This window comes from Neophocaena asiaeorientalis, unplaced genomic scaffold (genome assembly GCF_003031525.2).
Source record: "Neophocaena asiaeorientalis asiaeorientalis breed wild unplaced genomic scaffold, Neophocaena_asiaeorientalis_V1.1 scaffold65, whole genome shotgun sequence".
Taxonomy (NCBI): Eukaryota; Metazoa; Chordata; class Mammalia; order Artiodactyla; family Phocoenidae; genus Neophocaena; species Neophocaena asiaeorientalis.
Window position 1 is genome coordinate 179,252 of NW_020173215.1, and position 14,344 is coordinate 193,595.

Here is a 14,344-nt window from a genome sequence, read left to right on the forward strand (position 1 = left end):
AACAAGAAGCTGAATGAGATGGGTATTAAAGTGATGAAGATGAGCCATGATCAGGATGTGGAAATGGTAAAGCAATGGATGATTGTGACGGTGATAAGGCAACATAGAGGGTACAATCTTTAAGAATTAGCTTCTAATTCTAAAAAGGGGCTAATATTACAGAAAGAGACAGGGATAATTAGATGCTTCTGTCCTTAACAGAAATTAACAGAAACTTCCAAAAGTGAAGTTATCTGGAGCGTGCTAAATTCATTAGGTCAAAAGGGGCCCAGTTATGTATCACACGAGCAGTGGCAAATGTGTGTCTGAGAGCTGGGATTAACAAAATAAATCACTTGGAAATCATCAGTACAGAGTTTGTACCAGAATTCATGGATATAGCTGACATTGAGAACATAGAAGAGGCCTACAGTCAAAGCAGCCAGGATAACCCCCTGGGGGAGGGTTCAGAGAACAAAGAAGCACTCAGAGAAACTGGCAGAAGACCTAGCAGAGTCACTAAAATGGTGCCATAGATGAAGAGGATTTCCAAAAGGTAACAAGAGCAAGAGTGTCAAACTTTATAGAAAGAAAGAAGAGAAGCCTTTGCAGTTACTGCAACGCTGGAAAACACTGGATGACACTCTTGCTTGTGAGGAGAACAGTGTCAGTAGAGAATACAGATAGGAAACAAGGCCACAGGCGTTACGGCCTGAGTGAGTGGTTAGAAAACAGAAGCAAGATCTTCTCCAATTATTTCATATGTACAGCATGACTCGGATATCCAAAAACTTCTTTGAAGGTAAACAATTGGTAATTATATCAGGAAATCAGCAAAAATACATATGTTTATAACAATATTAATAAGCTTTTACCTTCTTGTGATTCTTGTAAACATTTCTGTGGGCAAATCCCTTTCCACAAAGCTTGCATTTGTAAGGTTTATCTTCACTGTGTATTACTTTGTGAGCACCCACTTGATCGAGCCTCTTGAAAGATTTATTACAAATCTCACAATTATAGGGTCGTTTTTCTGTGAAAAATGAGTGGAGACAATCTCATATCTATATAAAGGTAAAGGATAAAAAGGAAAACAGCCTTACCTTGTATTACTTCTTATGGATAAGTCAACTAAAACATGATCCAAACAACTGAAACAATCTATTACCCAATCCATCTGTTAGATATGTGAGCCTATTCACAAAAGAAACATCAGTTTGTTCTTTTATTGATCTATTTGCAAGCTAAATGTATAAAGTAGCTTAGATATAAAGATGAAGCTTCAATTCAAGGAAGAAATCCTACTTCCAGATGAAAAATCTGCTGATCAGTATGAGTTCAAAGTCAGGGTCACGACTCCGAATGCAAAGGGTGAGTGGCCTGACAGTGATGAAGGTAAAGGACAGACCTGCCTCCTGCTGGGCCAACAGACCCCACACAGGCCAAGCTTCCAATTCTCAGCAGAAACTACACACTTAGGTTGTTGGGTAAAATCCACATTTATACAATATTCACGTAATGTTGACAACTTTTTCAAACAAAGCATATCTGAAGGCCACCAGATCTTCTATTTTCGATCCACCATTTTTGATCTTCCATTTTCATTTGCCAAAATATCTATATATGTCTCCAAATGAAGTAGCTATTCAAAAACATTCTGACTTAAATGGTCGCAAAGTACAGACATTCTAAACTCTAGAAAGAGACTTCATAAAGCAAAAGTTATTTTCAGAGCTGAATTTTTCTAAGTCTGTGTAACAGACCTATTACTCAAACTTGCTTAAAATGAAACTATGGCTTTAAAAACTTATATTCTCAAAATGTATTTATAAATTTCTCACTAACATTTATTAGTTCCTTAGTTAGAATGTGAAAATATCTAGAAATGTCAGAACTATAATTGCTGAATCGCTCCTAAATATCAGACACTCTGCTAGCGTGGTATATAGATGACTTCGTTTAACCTGAACAGCAATTTTGAAAGGTAGGATATCTTTTCACAGATGAAGAATACAGAAACAGAGGCCCAAGGAGGAGTAGGTAACAAATTAAATGGTGAGTTTGAAGATCTTCAATTTCATTTAGTCCAACCACATATGCTTCAGAAACAAACTGAGGTCTAGAGAAGCTAAGTAACTTGTTCAAAATCACATGGCCGGTCAATGGCCAATCTGGAACTAATAACCAGGTCTCCTGATTACCACTCTCAGAGCTCCCGAAAATGACGAGGTGAATCTTTTGTAGAGATTTCAATACAAATGGAAAAATATGTATTTTACCTGAATGGGTGATCATATGACGTTTTAGCTGATTAGCTGAGATGAATTTCTTCATACATTCTTGACAATCAAATACCTCATGAATCTGCAAAACGTTAAATTGACAGTTAAGTCAACTATCAAAGCCAAAAACTGTACAGAGCTCAAGTAAAAGTATAAACATGTGGACAGTTGCTACTGCAATATCCAAACTATATATTATAATTCAGCCCTAATTTGTTCACACTATCCTACATAAATTGAAAATGCAATGAACATGTTACCTAGTAGAAACATATCATTAAAAAAATGTAAGACTGCATGTTATTTAAATATGTAAAACAGCTGACCTATTTTTAAAGTGCATAATAAATTTATACTCTCTGTAAAAAATTATACCTAGTATACATTACGTCTCTGTTATGCACAAATTTAGACTTGGAAATACGTAACTTGCCAGTAAAAATATCCCCTTTACAGTAGTCAACACTCCTTTAAACTTAAATATACGTAATACAGAACAACACATTAATTAACGTTAAAGACAAGGAGATACATGATTCTGAAAAGCATTTAGCTCACCGCAAAACTCTCACAGGATAGGAGGACCACAATAAAAAACTTTATTCGTTTTATTTTAAAAAAATTATAAGGGGGAGGAGCATAACTTTAGCAAACAACTGGCTAAATAAATATTACAGTTTAATATTAAATTTAGTTCTTTCCCTCCCAGACACTAAATGAGAGAAACTGAATAGGTGGTATGAAAAGCAAAAGCTTAGTTTAGTACCAGTAACAAGGTACAAAGTGCTAAGAAGAATGTGTTGCAAGAAGCCTTATATTAGAAATGTTGATCACCCCAATGAATAAGAGCATCATACCGTTTTGCTGAAGATGCAAAAGTGGTTTTGGTGAGGTCCTGTTTTTGTTTCAACCTCATTAAAGGTAGTGCTCACAAAACTAAACCCCAGACAAGCAAAGGTCCTTCTGCAGGAAGCCAAGATACTGTGGTGATCCTTGCAGGATATCTAGGGCCACTACAGAGTGAAAGCCAAGGCAGAAGACTCTGAAGTGGTACAGCAATGAGTAAAGAGTGGAGGACTGGTAAACGGCTCCCCTGACCTAAGTGACCACAGAGGAACTCAAGGCAGGAATGGTGAAAAGACGGCACCAGGAAGGGAAACGGAAGCTGGGGCAAGGCTCACAGATCCCTGGTCTGCAGTCTGTGCCTTAAGCCTATGTCCAGCCACATGACAGGTCTGAGGAAGGCAAGCACCACATAGTACAGCAGGAAAACTTTCAGACTAAGAAATTTTAAAGGCAACATCTTCAATCATCAAAGACCCTCACAGCAATTATATGAGGTGTAATGTTTAAAGATAATAAGAACAGATTTATATTCTTAAACTCTGTTTCCGTAACATATATCTTTTATAATAAGCTACTCTAAAACATGATGATGTGCCTTCTGAGACATGCATAAATGAAAACATTTATTTTCATTTTTAATGTTAAATTTTAATTAGTATATACAAATTTTAAATTATTTATCCATATAAAAGTGGCAGCTGTTAAATAAATTACTGCAAAATATACTCATATTTGTTCACTTAACTCTCATGGCTTCTGAAACATGAAACATTTTTATTTATTTATTTTGCGGTACGCGGGCCTCTCACTGTTGTGGCCTCTCCCGTAGCGGAGCACAGGCTCCGGACGCGCAGGCTCAGCGGACATGGCTCACGGGTCCAGCCGCTCCGCGGCGTGTGGGATCTTCCCGACCGGGGCACGAACCCGCGTCCCCTGTATCGGCAGGCGGACTCTCAACCACTGCGCCACCAGGGAAGCCCCATGAAACATTTTTAAAGGTTGAATTGAATTGATATTATCAAAATTATAAAATAGAATATTTACTGTACATGAAAGCATTTTTGTATTGACTATCTTATTTATAGTAGAAAATTCAATCCAAAGCTATTCTCAAAACTCCTAAAAAAGTTTTAATAAAACAATCAGATTTAAAGTGAAAATGACATTAATTAATGCCTAATGCTAACTAAAGCACCTTTTGTAAAATGTCCAGCTTGTTAAATTGACATGGATGGTAATAACTTATCATTTGAAGTCCCAAATTAAATAATTTTCAGGAAGGATCATAATGTATCTTATTGTAATATAGGGCAGTACGTACTAATGTAAGACGCTGTTCTAGACTATAATATAAAATTGACCTATTCATACAGCACCATCTACTGGTAAGGTGAAATACTACAACCAAACTCTATTAGACATTAGACATACCCAACTATAAGAATAGTCAAAAATGGAGTCAGTAAAAGCTACCTGTGGATTCAGAAAGGCTAAGTCAGAGGAGTTATGCTGTAATGAAGAGCTGCACTGAGCTACTAAGTTATTAACATTTGCAGAAACAGAATGGCTGTATTCCACCATCACCAGGTAGGATTTAAATCTACCAAGATATTCCCTGGGGGAAAAGTTCTTATGTTATGAAGCAAATAAATGGAAAAGAGAACACTTTTCAGAAATATGCCCCACTACCAACTTTGTTGAAATAGTCTATTTGGGAAAATCTGAAATTTGGTAAGATATCTTAAATTTCAACTTCTTAAGATCAGGGAAGGAAATCAAAGAAGTATAAAAGTATGAGGATTTTTTTTTTAATGTTTATTCAACTGGATTTAATCTTTTTGTCTCAGACTAGGTTCTGCTTCAGAAACCTTAAGGGTGATGAGAAGAGAGGAAGAGAGACGTAAAAGCAGCAGCATCTGGACTGGAGTTCTGTGCAAAACTTCCCTTAAAAAGTAGCTTCAGTGCTTGCTTCAGCAGCACTTGCACTAAGTTTGGGATGATACAGAGAAGATTAGCATGGTCCCTGAACAAGAATTATATGCAAATTCTTGAAGTACTCCATATTTTTAAACAATCTGTTAAAACAACCACATGGAAACTGAAAAGAAAAAAAAAGTAGTTTCATGGCACTTAAGAGAAGTAATTAAAAGACACTGATCAGTTCAAAAGTCACACTTCATAAATGAGAGAACACAGGCCCAATGTTGTATACATGGGGGGTTAGGGACAGAAGAAGGTGACATCCACTGTCTTCACTCCTGTCCAGTGCTGTTGCATTATTTCTCCCTAAGGATCATAATCACTCAACATGTAGGATATAACCTCAGACATCTTAACAATTCAACTGTCTTATATGTTACAGGTTAAATCCACAGCACATGCTTGGAGTTACAGCATCGAATATCATATGAGTTTTAAGGCCTGTCAAGTTATTTTGGAATACAGACACACACAAAGAGACAAAATTCAACTTACAAACCATAACAAAAGTAAAATTTTCCTTTCACTAGTATCATCTCCTCTCTTCTTTAGTATTAAATGACTAAAAGACAATATTATATGCTCCTAGATATTCTGAAAAAATAATATATGAACTCAGGAAATAATCATTTATATCTTTGTTATTGTAATATAACATAAAATATATTTTTGGACTCTGCCATGATACGAACAAAATCTAAATTTTAATTTAATTCTATTCTGTCGTAAATTCTATTAACTAGTGCTAATGTTGTTAGGGTTAATAACTGTCATTTACTTTTCAGGATAACTTTCACATTAAGGTAGCAACTTAGTAAGTTTAATGCTTATTGCGAAATGTATTAAATTTATTTTCTCCTAACACAGTTGGCCCTTGAGCAACATGGGGTTTTGGGGGTTGGACCCACTGCACCCCACTCCCACCCCGCAATCTCTCCCTGCAGTGGAAAAATCATGTAACTTTACAGCGGGCCCTCCGCATCTGCATAGTCAACCAACCCCTGATCGTGTAGTACTGGAGTATGTATTTACTGGAAAAATCTGCTAAAAGGGGACCAGCACAGTTCAAACCTCTGTTGTTCAAGGGTCAACGGCATAATCGTTTCTGCTAACAACACTCTGACATTCTTCTACATTATTTTTAGCTCTTCAAAACAACAGAGCTCTTTGTCTTCGTTTTGCCACACTTAACTATAATATGCGTCCACTGCAGAGCATATCATAAATACACAAAAATATATGGTTTCCTCAAATATATAGTATTTCCTGAGCAAACAGCAACTGGGAAAGCTTGAAACCAGTATGAGGTGTCAGTCAGACACAATACTGTGGTGGAGAAATATTTCTACTAATTCTGAACAACGATAAACAACTCAAAATATTCTTTTGCGAGAGTTCGCTCTTCTGCATATCAGTCTTGCATTTTAGAATATGTTAGTAGTTAAATTAATGACAAAACTCTGTCTTTACAATACAAAAATCAGCTAAAAATTTTCACGGCCGACACTATAAATGACTAAAAGATCTTACACTATGATGAGCATTAGTCTTTATCTTACTGACCTTCCTATGTTCCTGCAGGCTTGATGCTGAAGAACACTTTTGATTGCACACTGAACATATGAGTTTTTTCTTAGGATCCCCTAAACAAAAAAAAATAAAATACCACCATGATTTATATGAGAATATTAAGAGGAGTATTAGATACAGTGTTTCTAGGTGATTTATAATTTCTAAACAGGTATTTCATCTTCTTAACTTACAACTCCAAAATTTTCAGTGTTGTAGAGATATCCATTAAACTCAGATAAAGAAGAGGCTACATTTTAAACACTTTCAAAATCTGAGAAATATTCAGCTTGGTATACCACTTTCTACATATATAAAATGGGCCTTTCACCTTTCCACGTTCTAATTTAGTATTAAAAGAGAAAAGCACACTTCCGTGAAAACTTAAAATTAATCAAATGCATACATAAAAGAAAACCTGTATTTATTAACTCGTAAGTTGATTTTGCTACTTGCTTTAAATTTTAACAGAATATTTGATTTAATCAGCTGGATTTTTAAAAATGGAATTCAGAGATTATTCTTTTCAGCACTAGACTTGATCAGCCTGCAAGATCTGAGAGTATATGATTTATCATATTAATGTTAAAAACCAGAATAAGGTAAAATCAAGAACAATGAAACATTATATTGGCATTCATATTATTTTACAAATCAAAACAGAGCTCAGTTTTGTCTTCTTATAGAGTGATTATAATTATAGTAGACCATTTCAAATTTCAAATTTCACAGTGGTTATAAAAAACAAAAGACTCAACAAAACAAGATTTTCAAATACGACATAATAACAATATCATCTGCACGACCATAAGTAACCACAGAATGGTTTTTCAATTTTGAATTGATTGACTACAAATACTCAAAAAGTAAACAAATAATAAAATGAACCACCATGTAGCCACTGCCTGGCCCCCAAAATGACTAATCCATGGCTATTTCTGCCAAAACCTCAACCTCATCCACTACCTCACTTCTCTATTTTCTTGAAAGAAATCTAAAATCAGTAGAAAACACGATTACAAAATGACTTGATTAAAAGACTGTGTTTACGAGATAGCAACACTTTCAGAAAAAGGAAAAGATTAATTTTTGTCTTATCATTCAAGATACGGATTTCATATAATGCACTATTTTTAGCATGCCAAATAGTATAGCCAAGAAAAATTTTCTTGGTGATTGACAAGTAATATGGCTACTAAAGGAGAAAATTCTCCCGAGGAAAATGAATATCCGACAGCATGCATTTGGTCATCAATTCTCCATCCATATCTATTATACATGAGGGGCCACTGAGAAAGAATATTCCCTCTTTTCCAGCTTGTACCAGCGGGTATGTCCCTCCTTTAACCCACAATCCTTTATTTCCCTAGCTTATCCCTCAACTCAGCTGCTCTCTGAGACTAGAACTTATTCTTTCCCAGAAGGTAGGTCAGGCTTGAGGGAGAGAAGAGAAAGAGAAGTGACATTTCCACAACCACCTGTTTCACCTTATCCCAATACTCCTGCCATGGCTCCTCCAGCTAGAATCACAGGCAATACACCAAACCCCCATCCCTACTCTTCAATCTCTTCTCTCCTCCTATAGCTTCTATTCTTCATCCTAGGACTGGAATCCTAATTCCTCAGAGAAGAAACATGGGAAAAGTTTATGACTGTTTGCCTGAGAATGTAGATAAATGTTATTTCCCATATATACAAAATCTCTATGTCAGCATCCGCAGAATCGAAATCAAAAGAGAAAGATGGTTAAGGTGAATTAAGGAAGTTTAGACCCTTCACTGTTTCCTCTTGAGTAACTGGGAAGGTCACCCTACAAGCTTCCCCAGGTTCAAGGACAATAGCATCTACAAAGCCACAGCTAGACTTTATACCATTTTAGTTTTACTATATTCAGGTTAAGTCTGACATTTGACTTTCTGATTCAGCTTTCAAAAACAGTCAGGAACACATTACTTACAAAGGTAGGAGATGCACTGAAAATTAATACAACTGTACTGAATACGTAGTCTCTTAAGTACTGTGAGTTTCAGCACTATGTGGGTTAAGTGTGCTTCTAGGAGCTAGTCTGAGAACCTACCCACCATATGTTACAGTTTCTATGGAAAAATGTGATCCATATTTTAAAATTCAGCTTCTCTCTTCTCAGCATCTTCAATTCATATCATCTAACGAGGAACATTTGTCATTGTCGGTGGTAAAAGCTGCAAGATCTTCTCTTTCCTTGAATACCTTTGTCTTTCTACAGTAAAGCGTTCTACGACCATGTGTATGAACACTGCTTTGTTCCCTATTCTGAATATGGAATATTCTTTCCCCAAATGTCTGTGTAACTAACAGATGCGAGGGAAGAAGCAAGAGAGGGGCTATGAATGACCGATTGAGCACCAATTCCAGCAAAAAGTATGCATGGTGGCCTCTGGCTGAAATACAGTAAGTTTCATATTTTATGTGATCCACAACACAGAAAAATAAAAAACTTCCTTTTATCTTATTTCCTACAAAATCACCGTAAGTTTTCAGAATCAGTAATATTTTAATATCCAAGACCAACTACAAGAATCCTCAAAGAAATTATGCTTCTAGCACAGTCTGAAGACCACACGCCCAATAACAAGAATGCAAGTTTCCAGAGTTTCAGTGTGCATCTGTTTTTTTACTTAGTTCAGCAAAGTTAACCTTAAAAATGACATGAAAGATTTGTTATAATACATCGCAGACAAAGATGGAGAAAATTAAGAACAGCATTTTAAAAATAACAGCTTTAAAAAAACGAAAACTAGGAAGAGACAGGTCTATCAAAAAGTTATGATTGCCTTTTGCAAAGATAGGAAAGGCCCAAGTAGAAAGAATTCAGAAAAATGTCATCTTCTCTATATCCTTCAAAAGGAAAGAAAGAAATCAGAACACTGTGAAGTCCAAGTGATGTGCACCATTCTGAAGCCACATTTCACAAGCCCACAACTTCTGCCAGCCTGAGCTTTCAAATATGGCTTGTACTGAGTGTGCAGCCCAAGCTGGTGGTGCGAAGTTGTAACTAGCATTAAAAGAGACACTTTTTGGACCATGAACAAATACAGGAAACAGAAACTGAGTACCGGTTATTCTTTTCTCCTGAATGTGAGAATAAACAGGATAGGAGAAAAGAAATAACACTTTCCTCATATGCAGAAAGACATTTCCACCCAGAAGCCAACGGCAAAAGTAAACACATGAGAAAAATGCAAGTATAGAAGGATAAGAGGGGTGCCATGAACCTCAGCCTCCTTTAAGGAAAAGACGCTGAAGAAATAAAACATTAACTCTGACAATAATCATCTGTTCGATTTAGTGCAACACAGTCAATCCCTAAAGTCAAAATACATTTACCATGTGCCAAGCAGATGAAATCTAAGTGACAAATTTTCTAGTTGTCTTATTGTTTAGCTAGCCATTAGAAGGAATTCAAATAGTATCTACTTTATAAATCCAAATATATTCAGTTAGCATGTCAAAATGTAGCCAGTAATTTTCTCCAATATAGAAGAAATATAAGGATTTTAAAAAATGGAATTTTACTGTAAAAATATTAAGGCAGAAGGGCACCACTTAACAGTTTTAAAATATATCTACTAAAAGAGAAATTTCACATGCTAAAATATTAAAATTATTATTTAAAACATTAATTCTTAATGCACCTGGCTACCAAGCACAACTAGATTCTAGCTTAGGTTTCCAGTTATGATTAATTCAGAGATAGGAAAAATGACGAATATTGCTGAAATCAAAAAGAAATAGTGCTCAGTGGAAGAAAAAAATTCCATTTCCAGAGCTCTACATCTGTGTGAAATACAATGGAAAAGCAAGCTCTCTCCTGAAGAGTGAGAATTAAAAACAGATCGCTGTGGCCTGGGGAGAGGAAGCCCCTTTAAAAACAACCCTCTGATGAGTTCTCACCGGCGTGGATGTTTTCCTGGTGTCTTCTCAGGGCATCCTTGCTCTTCAGTCTCTTTCCACAGCTGTCAGCCTTACACACAAACCTGGCATCTCCCCGGCAAGTCTCCTGGTGCTGCTCAAAACTACAAGACAAGCAGGAATGGGAAACAGGGAGAAGAAATGGTGAAGACACCTACAAACTTCTAACATCCAGGCTGGCTTTTGTAATGCATGCTCCCCAGTAGAGTTTCAGGGTCATTACAAGTGTTACCTAGGCAGGTAGGAAGGAAAGCACTGAAATTCTGCAGCCATATGATACTAAATCACTAAGAAGCATGAAAGCATGCATGCCAATGATGACCCGCAATTATATAACAGCCATCTGATAACTCAGATACAAAACCTTGACGCTGAACTGAAGGAAGAATTGCAAACAGAGCACTGAAAACTTCGTGAAGAATCCTTCAGACTGCTTTTCGCTGAGCACTGAAGAACACTGAGGGGAAATGGACAAAAAACAAAAACTGGAAGTCTAAGACAAAGACTTAGGAAAATATCTCTACTTTGAATGAAGTCACATTCATGATCTCTCCTTTCATTCTGCCTTTTGCCCTTTAAAATTTTAAGTAGCACCTACAGTTGAACTATAAGACTCAGCTCAGCAAAAGTATGTTTGGTGTAGAATATGTAATACTAAATTGAATAAAAGCTGACTAGAATGCAGTTTTAAAATCTATTCATTAAAAACTATATAGCCCTTGCCTGGTTTTTTAAAGAGTGTATAAGAGAATTTCCAAGTTTTAAGTTTAAGTTTTGAACAGAAATTTTTCACCTCACATTTCATAAGCAAAAGTGGATGCATATATGAAAACTGTCTTAATATGAAATACAGCATGTTTCAGAATTTTACTTTAATGAATTAAAAAATGAAACATTAAGCCTATGTTAAAGATTTCTTGCTCATATGCAAGGTGACATTCTGTTAAAAATAAGTTTGTAAATATATGTATCCACTTTCTCATTTTTAATAATTCACGATACTGTACAATACTTAAGTAAAAGGATAACTTAATATGCTGTTAATATATTTAAGATAATAAAGGGTGCAGAGCAATGACTGGGACCATTTAATTCATTTCATCATCATATCTTGTACATATTCATCTTTAAATTATTTCTCCGACATTGCTAGGAAATAAACAGTGCTTCCCAAAATGGCCCTGTATTCTTCATACTCTGAACTCTCTCCATTTCTTAAACTATTTCTTTTCTTTTTTTTACACATTTCAGAGGGAATATCGAATGCAGACCGCTGAAACTTGATCTGCCACTTCAAAGCACTAGCTAAATTATGCATATCAGATTTCAAATTAGTACACCAATGAGCTTAATATTTAACAGCAAGTTATTAAATGGACAAAGATTGATTGGCATAAACAATGTTTACTTGTTAAACTTCATAATCAGAATGTTTCAAAAACCAGTGTACTATAGTAAGAGAAGTTTACGACAGTGACAATAGAGAATGCTTAATTTCTACACACACACCATCACACACGCACACAGGTTAGAAACTATAAGACAAACGGAATGAAACAGTTAAACAACGTGTCAGCTTATAATTTTAGATATACTCTTGAATGTACGCACTGTCTTTGCAAAGCCTGTTTAACTGGGAATTTCTTCCCACAGCTCTTGCACTTAAATTCTTTCTCCTCTGTGGGTTTCTGGTGCAATGCCTGAAGATGCTCAGCAAGAATTTCCTCACTGGTAAAACTCGATTCACACTGGGGACAGGCATAGTCCTCTTTACAGCCAAAGCGATCTGCGAAGAGCCAAGAACTGCTCAGTTTTGCCCTCATTTTAAAATCAAAATTAATTGTGCTTAATGGTACCAGATTAGTAAATTTTTATTATCTCTATGAGTATGAATAGGTTGCCCATGAAAAATAATAGGAAGTGTTACTAGAACAATACATTATTTTTTAAATCATTTAACTTGTGTTTCACCAAATTAATCCAAATCAAAATCAATTTTTAATTTACCCTGTAACATTAACTTTTCACATCAAAGAGTTATAACAAATGTTGAAATGCAACGGCGAAGTCTTCCCTGAAACGGGTTATCCTGAGTTCACTTTTAGCTGCAAGAAGAGAAAAACTCAACCAAGGGGAACTATGTTGAATTACCAAGGGGAATCTCACATATATATGAAAAAAGGCCAAGGTCATAAAAACAGCACTCGTTACAGTAGGCGGAGTGAGGCTCCACTGTCTCTCTGGCTGTCAGTCCTATATGGACTCTCATGGCTCTACCCAAATTTTTCAAAGTGTGCTTCTTAAATTACATATTTTTTCTGATTATCAAATAAGATTAATTTTTTTAAGATTTTTTTTGGATGTGGACCATTTTTCAAGTCTTTATTGAATTTGTTACCATATTGCTTCTGTTTCACATTTTACCTTTTTGGCTGCGAAGCAGATGGGATCTTAGCTCCCCAACCAGGGATGGAACCCGCACGCCCTGTACTGGAAGGAGAAGTCTTAACCACTGGATCACCAGGGAAGTCCCAAGGTTAGATTTAGATAAAATGCAGAAAATATGAAGAGAATAAAAATCACCAATAACCCCACCATGGAGAGACAACTGCTGTGATCTATTTCCATGCCTGAGTTGTCTTTTGTGCATTCATATTTCAGGTTCAGTCTAAGAACCTTTATGATCATACTTTTTATGCAATTTCATGTATTGCTCTTTTTTCCATTTAATATTTTCTCAAGTCAAATTTCTTTTTAACTTAAGGTACCAAAATTTACTTATTTAACCAAACGCTCCACTGTTTGACATCTGAGTGGATTCTTTGTTTCTTTTGATCACTGTTTGGTTGGTTTTGCTTCTGTTTTGGGGGGTTTTTGTTTGTTTGTTTTTGGGGTTTTATATTTTGCTTTTATAAACGAAACTGAATTCTAAACTGAAAATATCAACAATATAAGCACGTGATTCATATGTTCTAAGAATCTGTGTAAGTTTCTGTTGATTCTTCTTACAAAAGTAATAGAAGTTGATATTTTGTTAACTAAATAAAGAAATATCAGGGTAATAATAAGGAGGAGACTTATTTTTAAGGTAAAACAGTGGACACAGTAATACCGTACCCTGGGGGCAACGCTGAAAATAAATACAAAAATAAAGAAAACATAGAATAGTACAGAAATAATTCCCATCACCCCAAATCTGACATTCCAAACAGCATAATGCATATTTGGAAAGACAAAACAGATAGCCCGTCCTCATCTTCCTTTTAAATACTCCAACTAAAATAAAGAAACAGAAGCATAATCTGGCAATACTGGGAATACTCATACTTTTTCAGCCAATGACATACAGTTAGAATAGAAAATTCATATAAAAGACATTAATACCACAGTGACTAAAGAAACCAGGGTCACTTCTGAAGCGGCTTTGTTAAGCAAAATGGAAAAATTCTCTATAGTAAGTATCAACCTTTTACAAAATGTGAACACCCTTAACACCATTCAAATTTCCCTCAAACCCCATCAGGAGTAAAACACAACAAAACAGAAACAAGCCCTAATAACAATTGATTATTCCCTGTCAGATGACAAACAAGTGACATCTATCTCCTAGATTGCAGGGCTGATTTAAGCAAGTCTACCTATGGTCATCATACATTTTTGGTTACCCTACTAGAACAACCCAGCAATGCTGTAGGCCTCTATGATCAGAACAAAGAAAGATTTCCAGATGCTCCAGA

General features: G+C 35.7%; 1 protein-coding gene and 1 non-coding gene across 3 annotated transcripts in view; one reads left to right on the forward strand and one right to left on the reverse strand.

Annotated features, from left to right (window-relative positions):
- The window catches only part of PRDM5 (PR/SET domain 5), a 201,486-nt gene that overhangs the window by 94,367 nt on the left and 92,775 nt on the right, over positions 1–14,344 (reverse strand). The window contains exons 5-10 of one of the 2 annotated variants that reach the window (XM_024745139.1): positions 12,219–12,393; positions 10,972–11,064; positions 10,590–10,711; positions 6,651–6,730; positions 2,259–2,343; positions 855–1,012 (exon numbers count right to left, since the gene is read on the reverse strand). In XM_024745139.1, the coding sequence (XP_024600907.1) occupies positions 855–1,012; positions 2,259–2,343; positions 6,651–6,730; positions 10,590–10,711; positions 10,972–11,064; positions 12,219–12,393 (713 nt within the window). The remainder of the gene's footprint in view (positions 1–854; positions 1,013–2,258; positions 2,344–6,650; positions 6,731–10,589; positions 10,712–10,971; positions 11,065–12,218; positions 12,394–14,344) is intronic. The other variant, XM_024745141.1, reaches the window with a different exon arrangement.
- Positions 5,069–5,175, forward strand: LOC112399831 (U6 spliceosomal RNA). Its single transcript, XR_003003324.1, has one exon. It is a non-coding gene; the product is annotated as a U6 spliceosomal RNA (small nuclear RNA).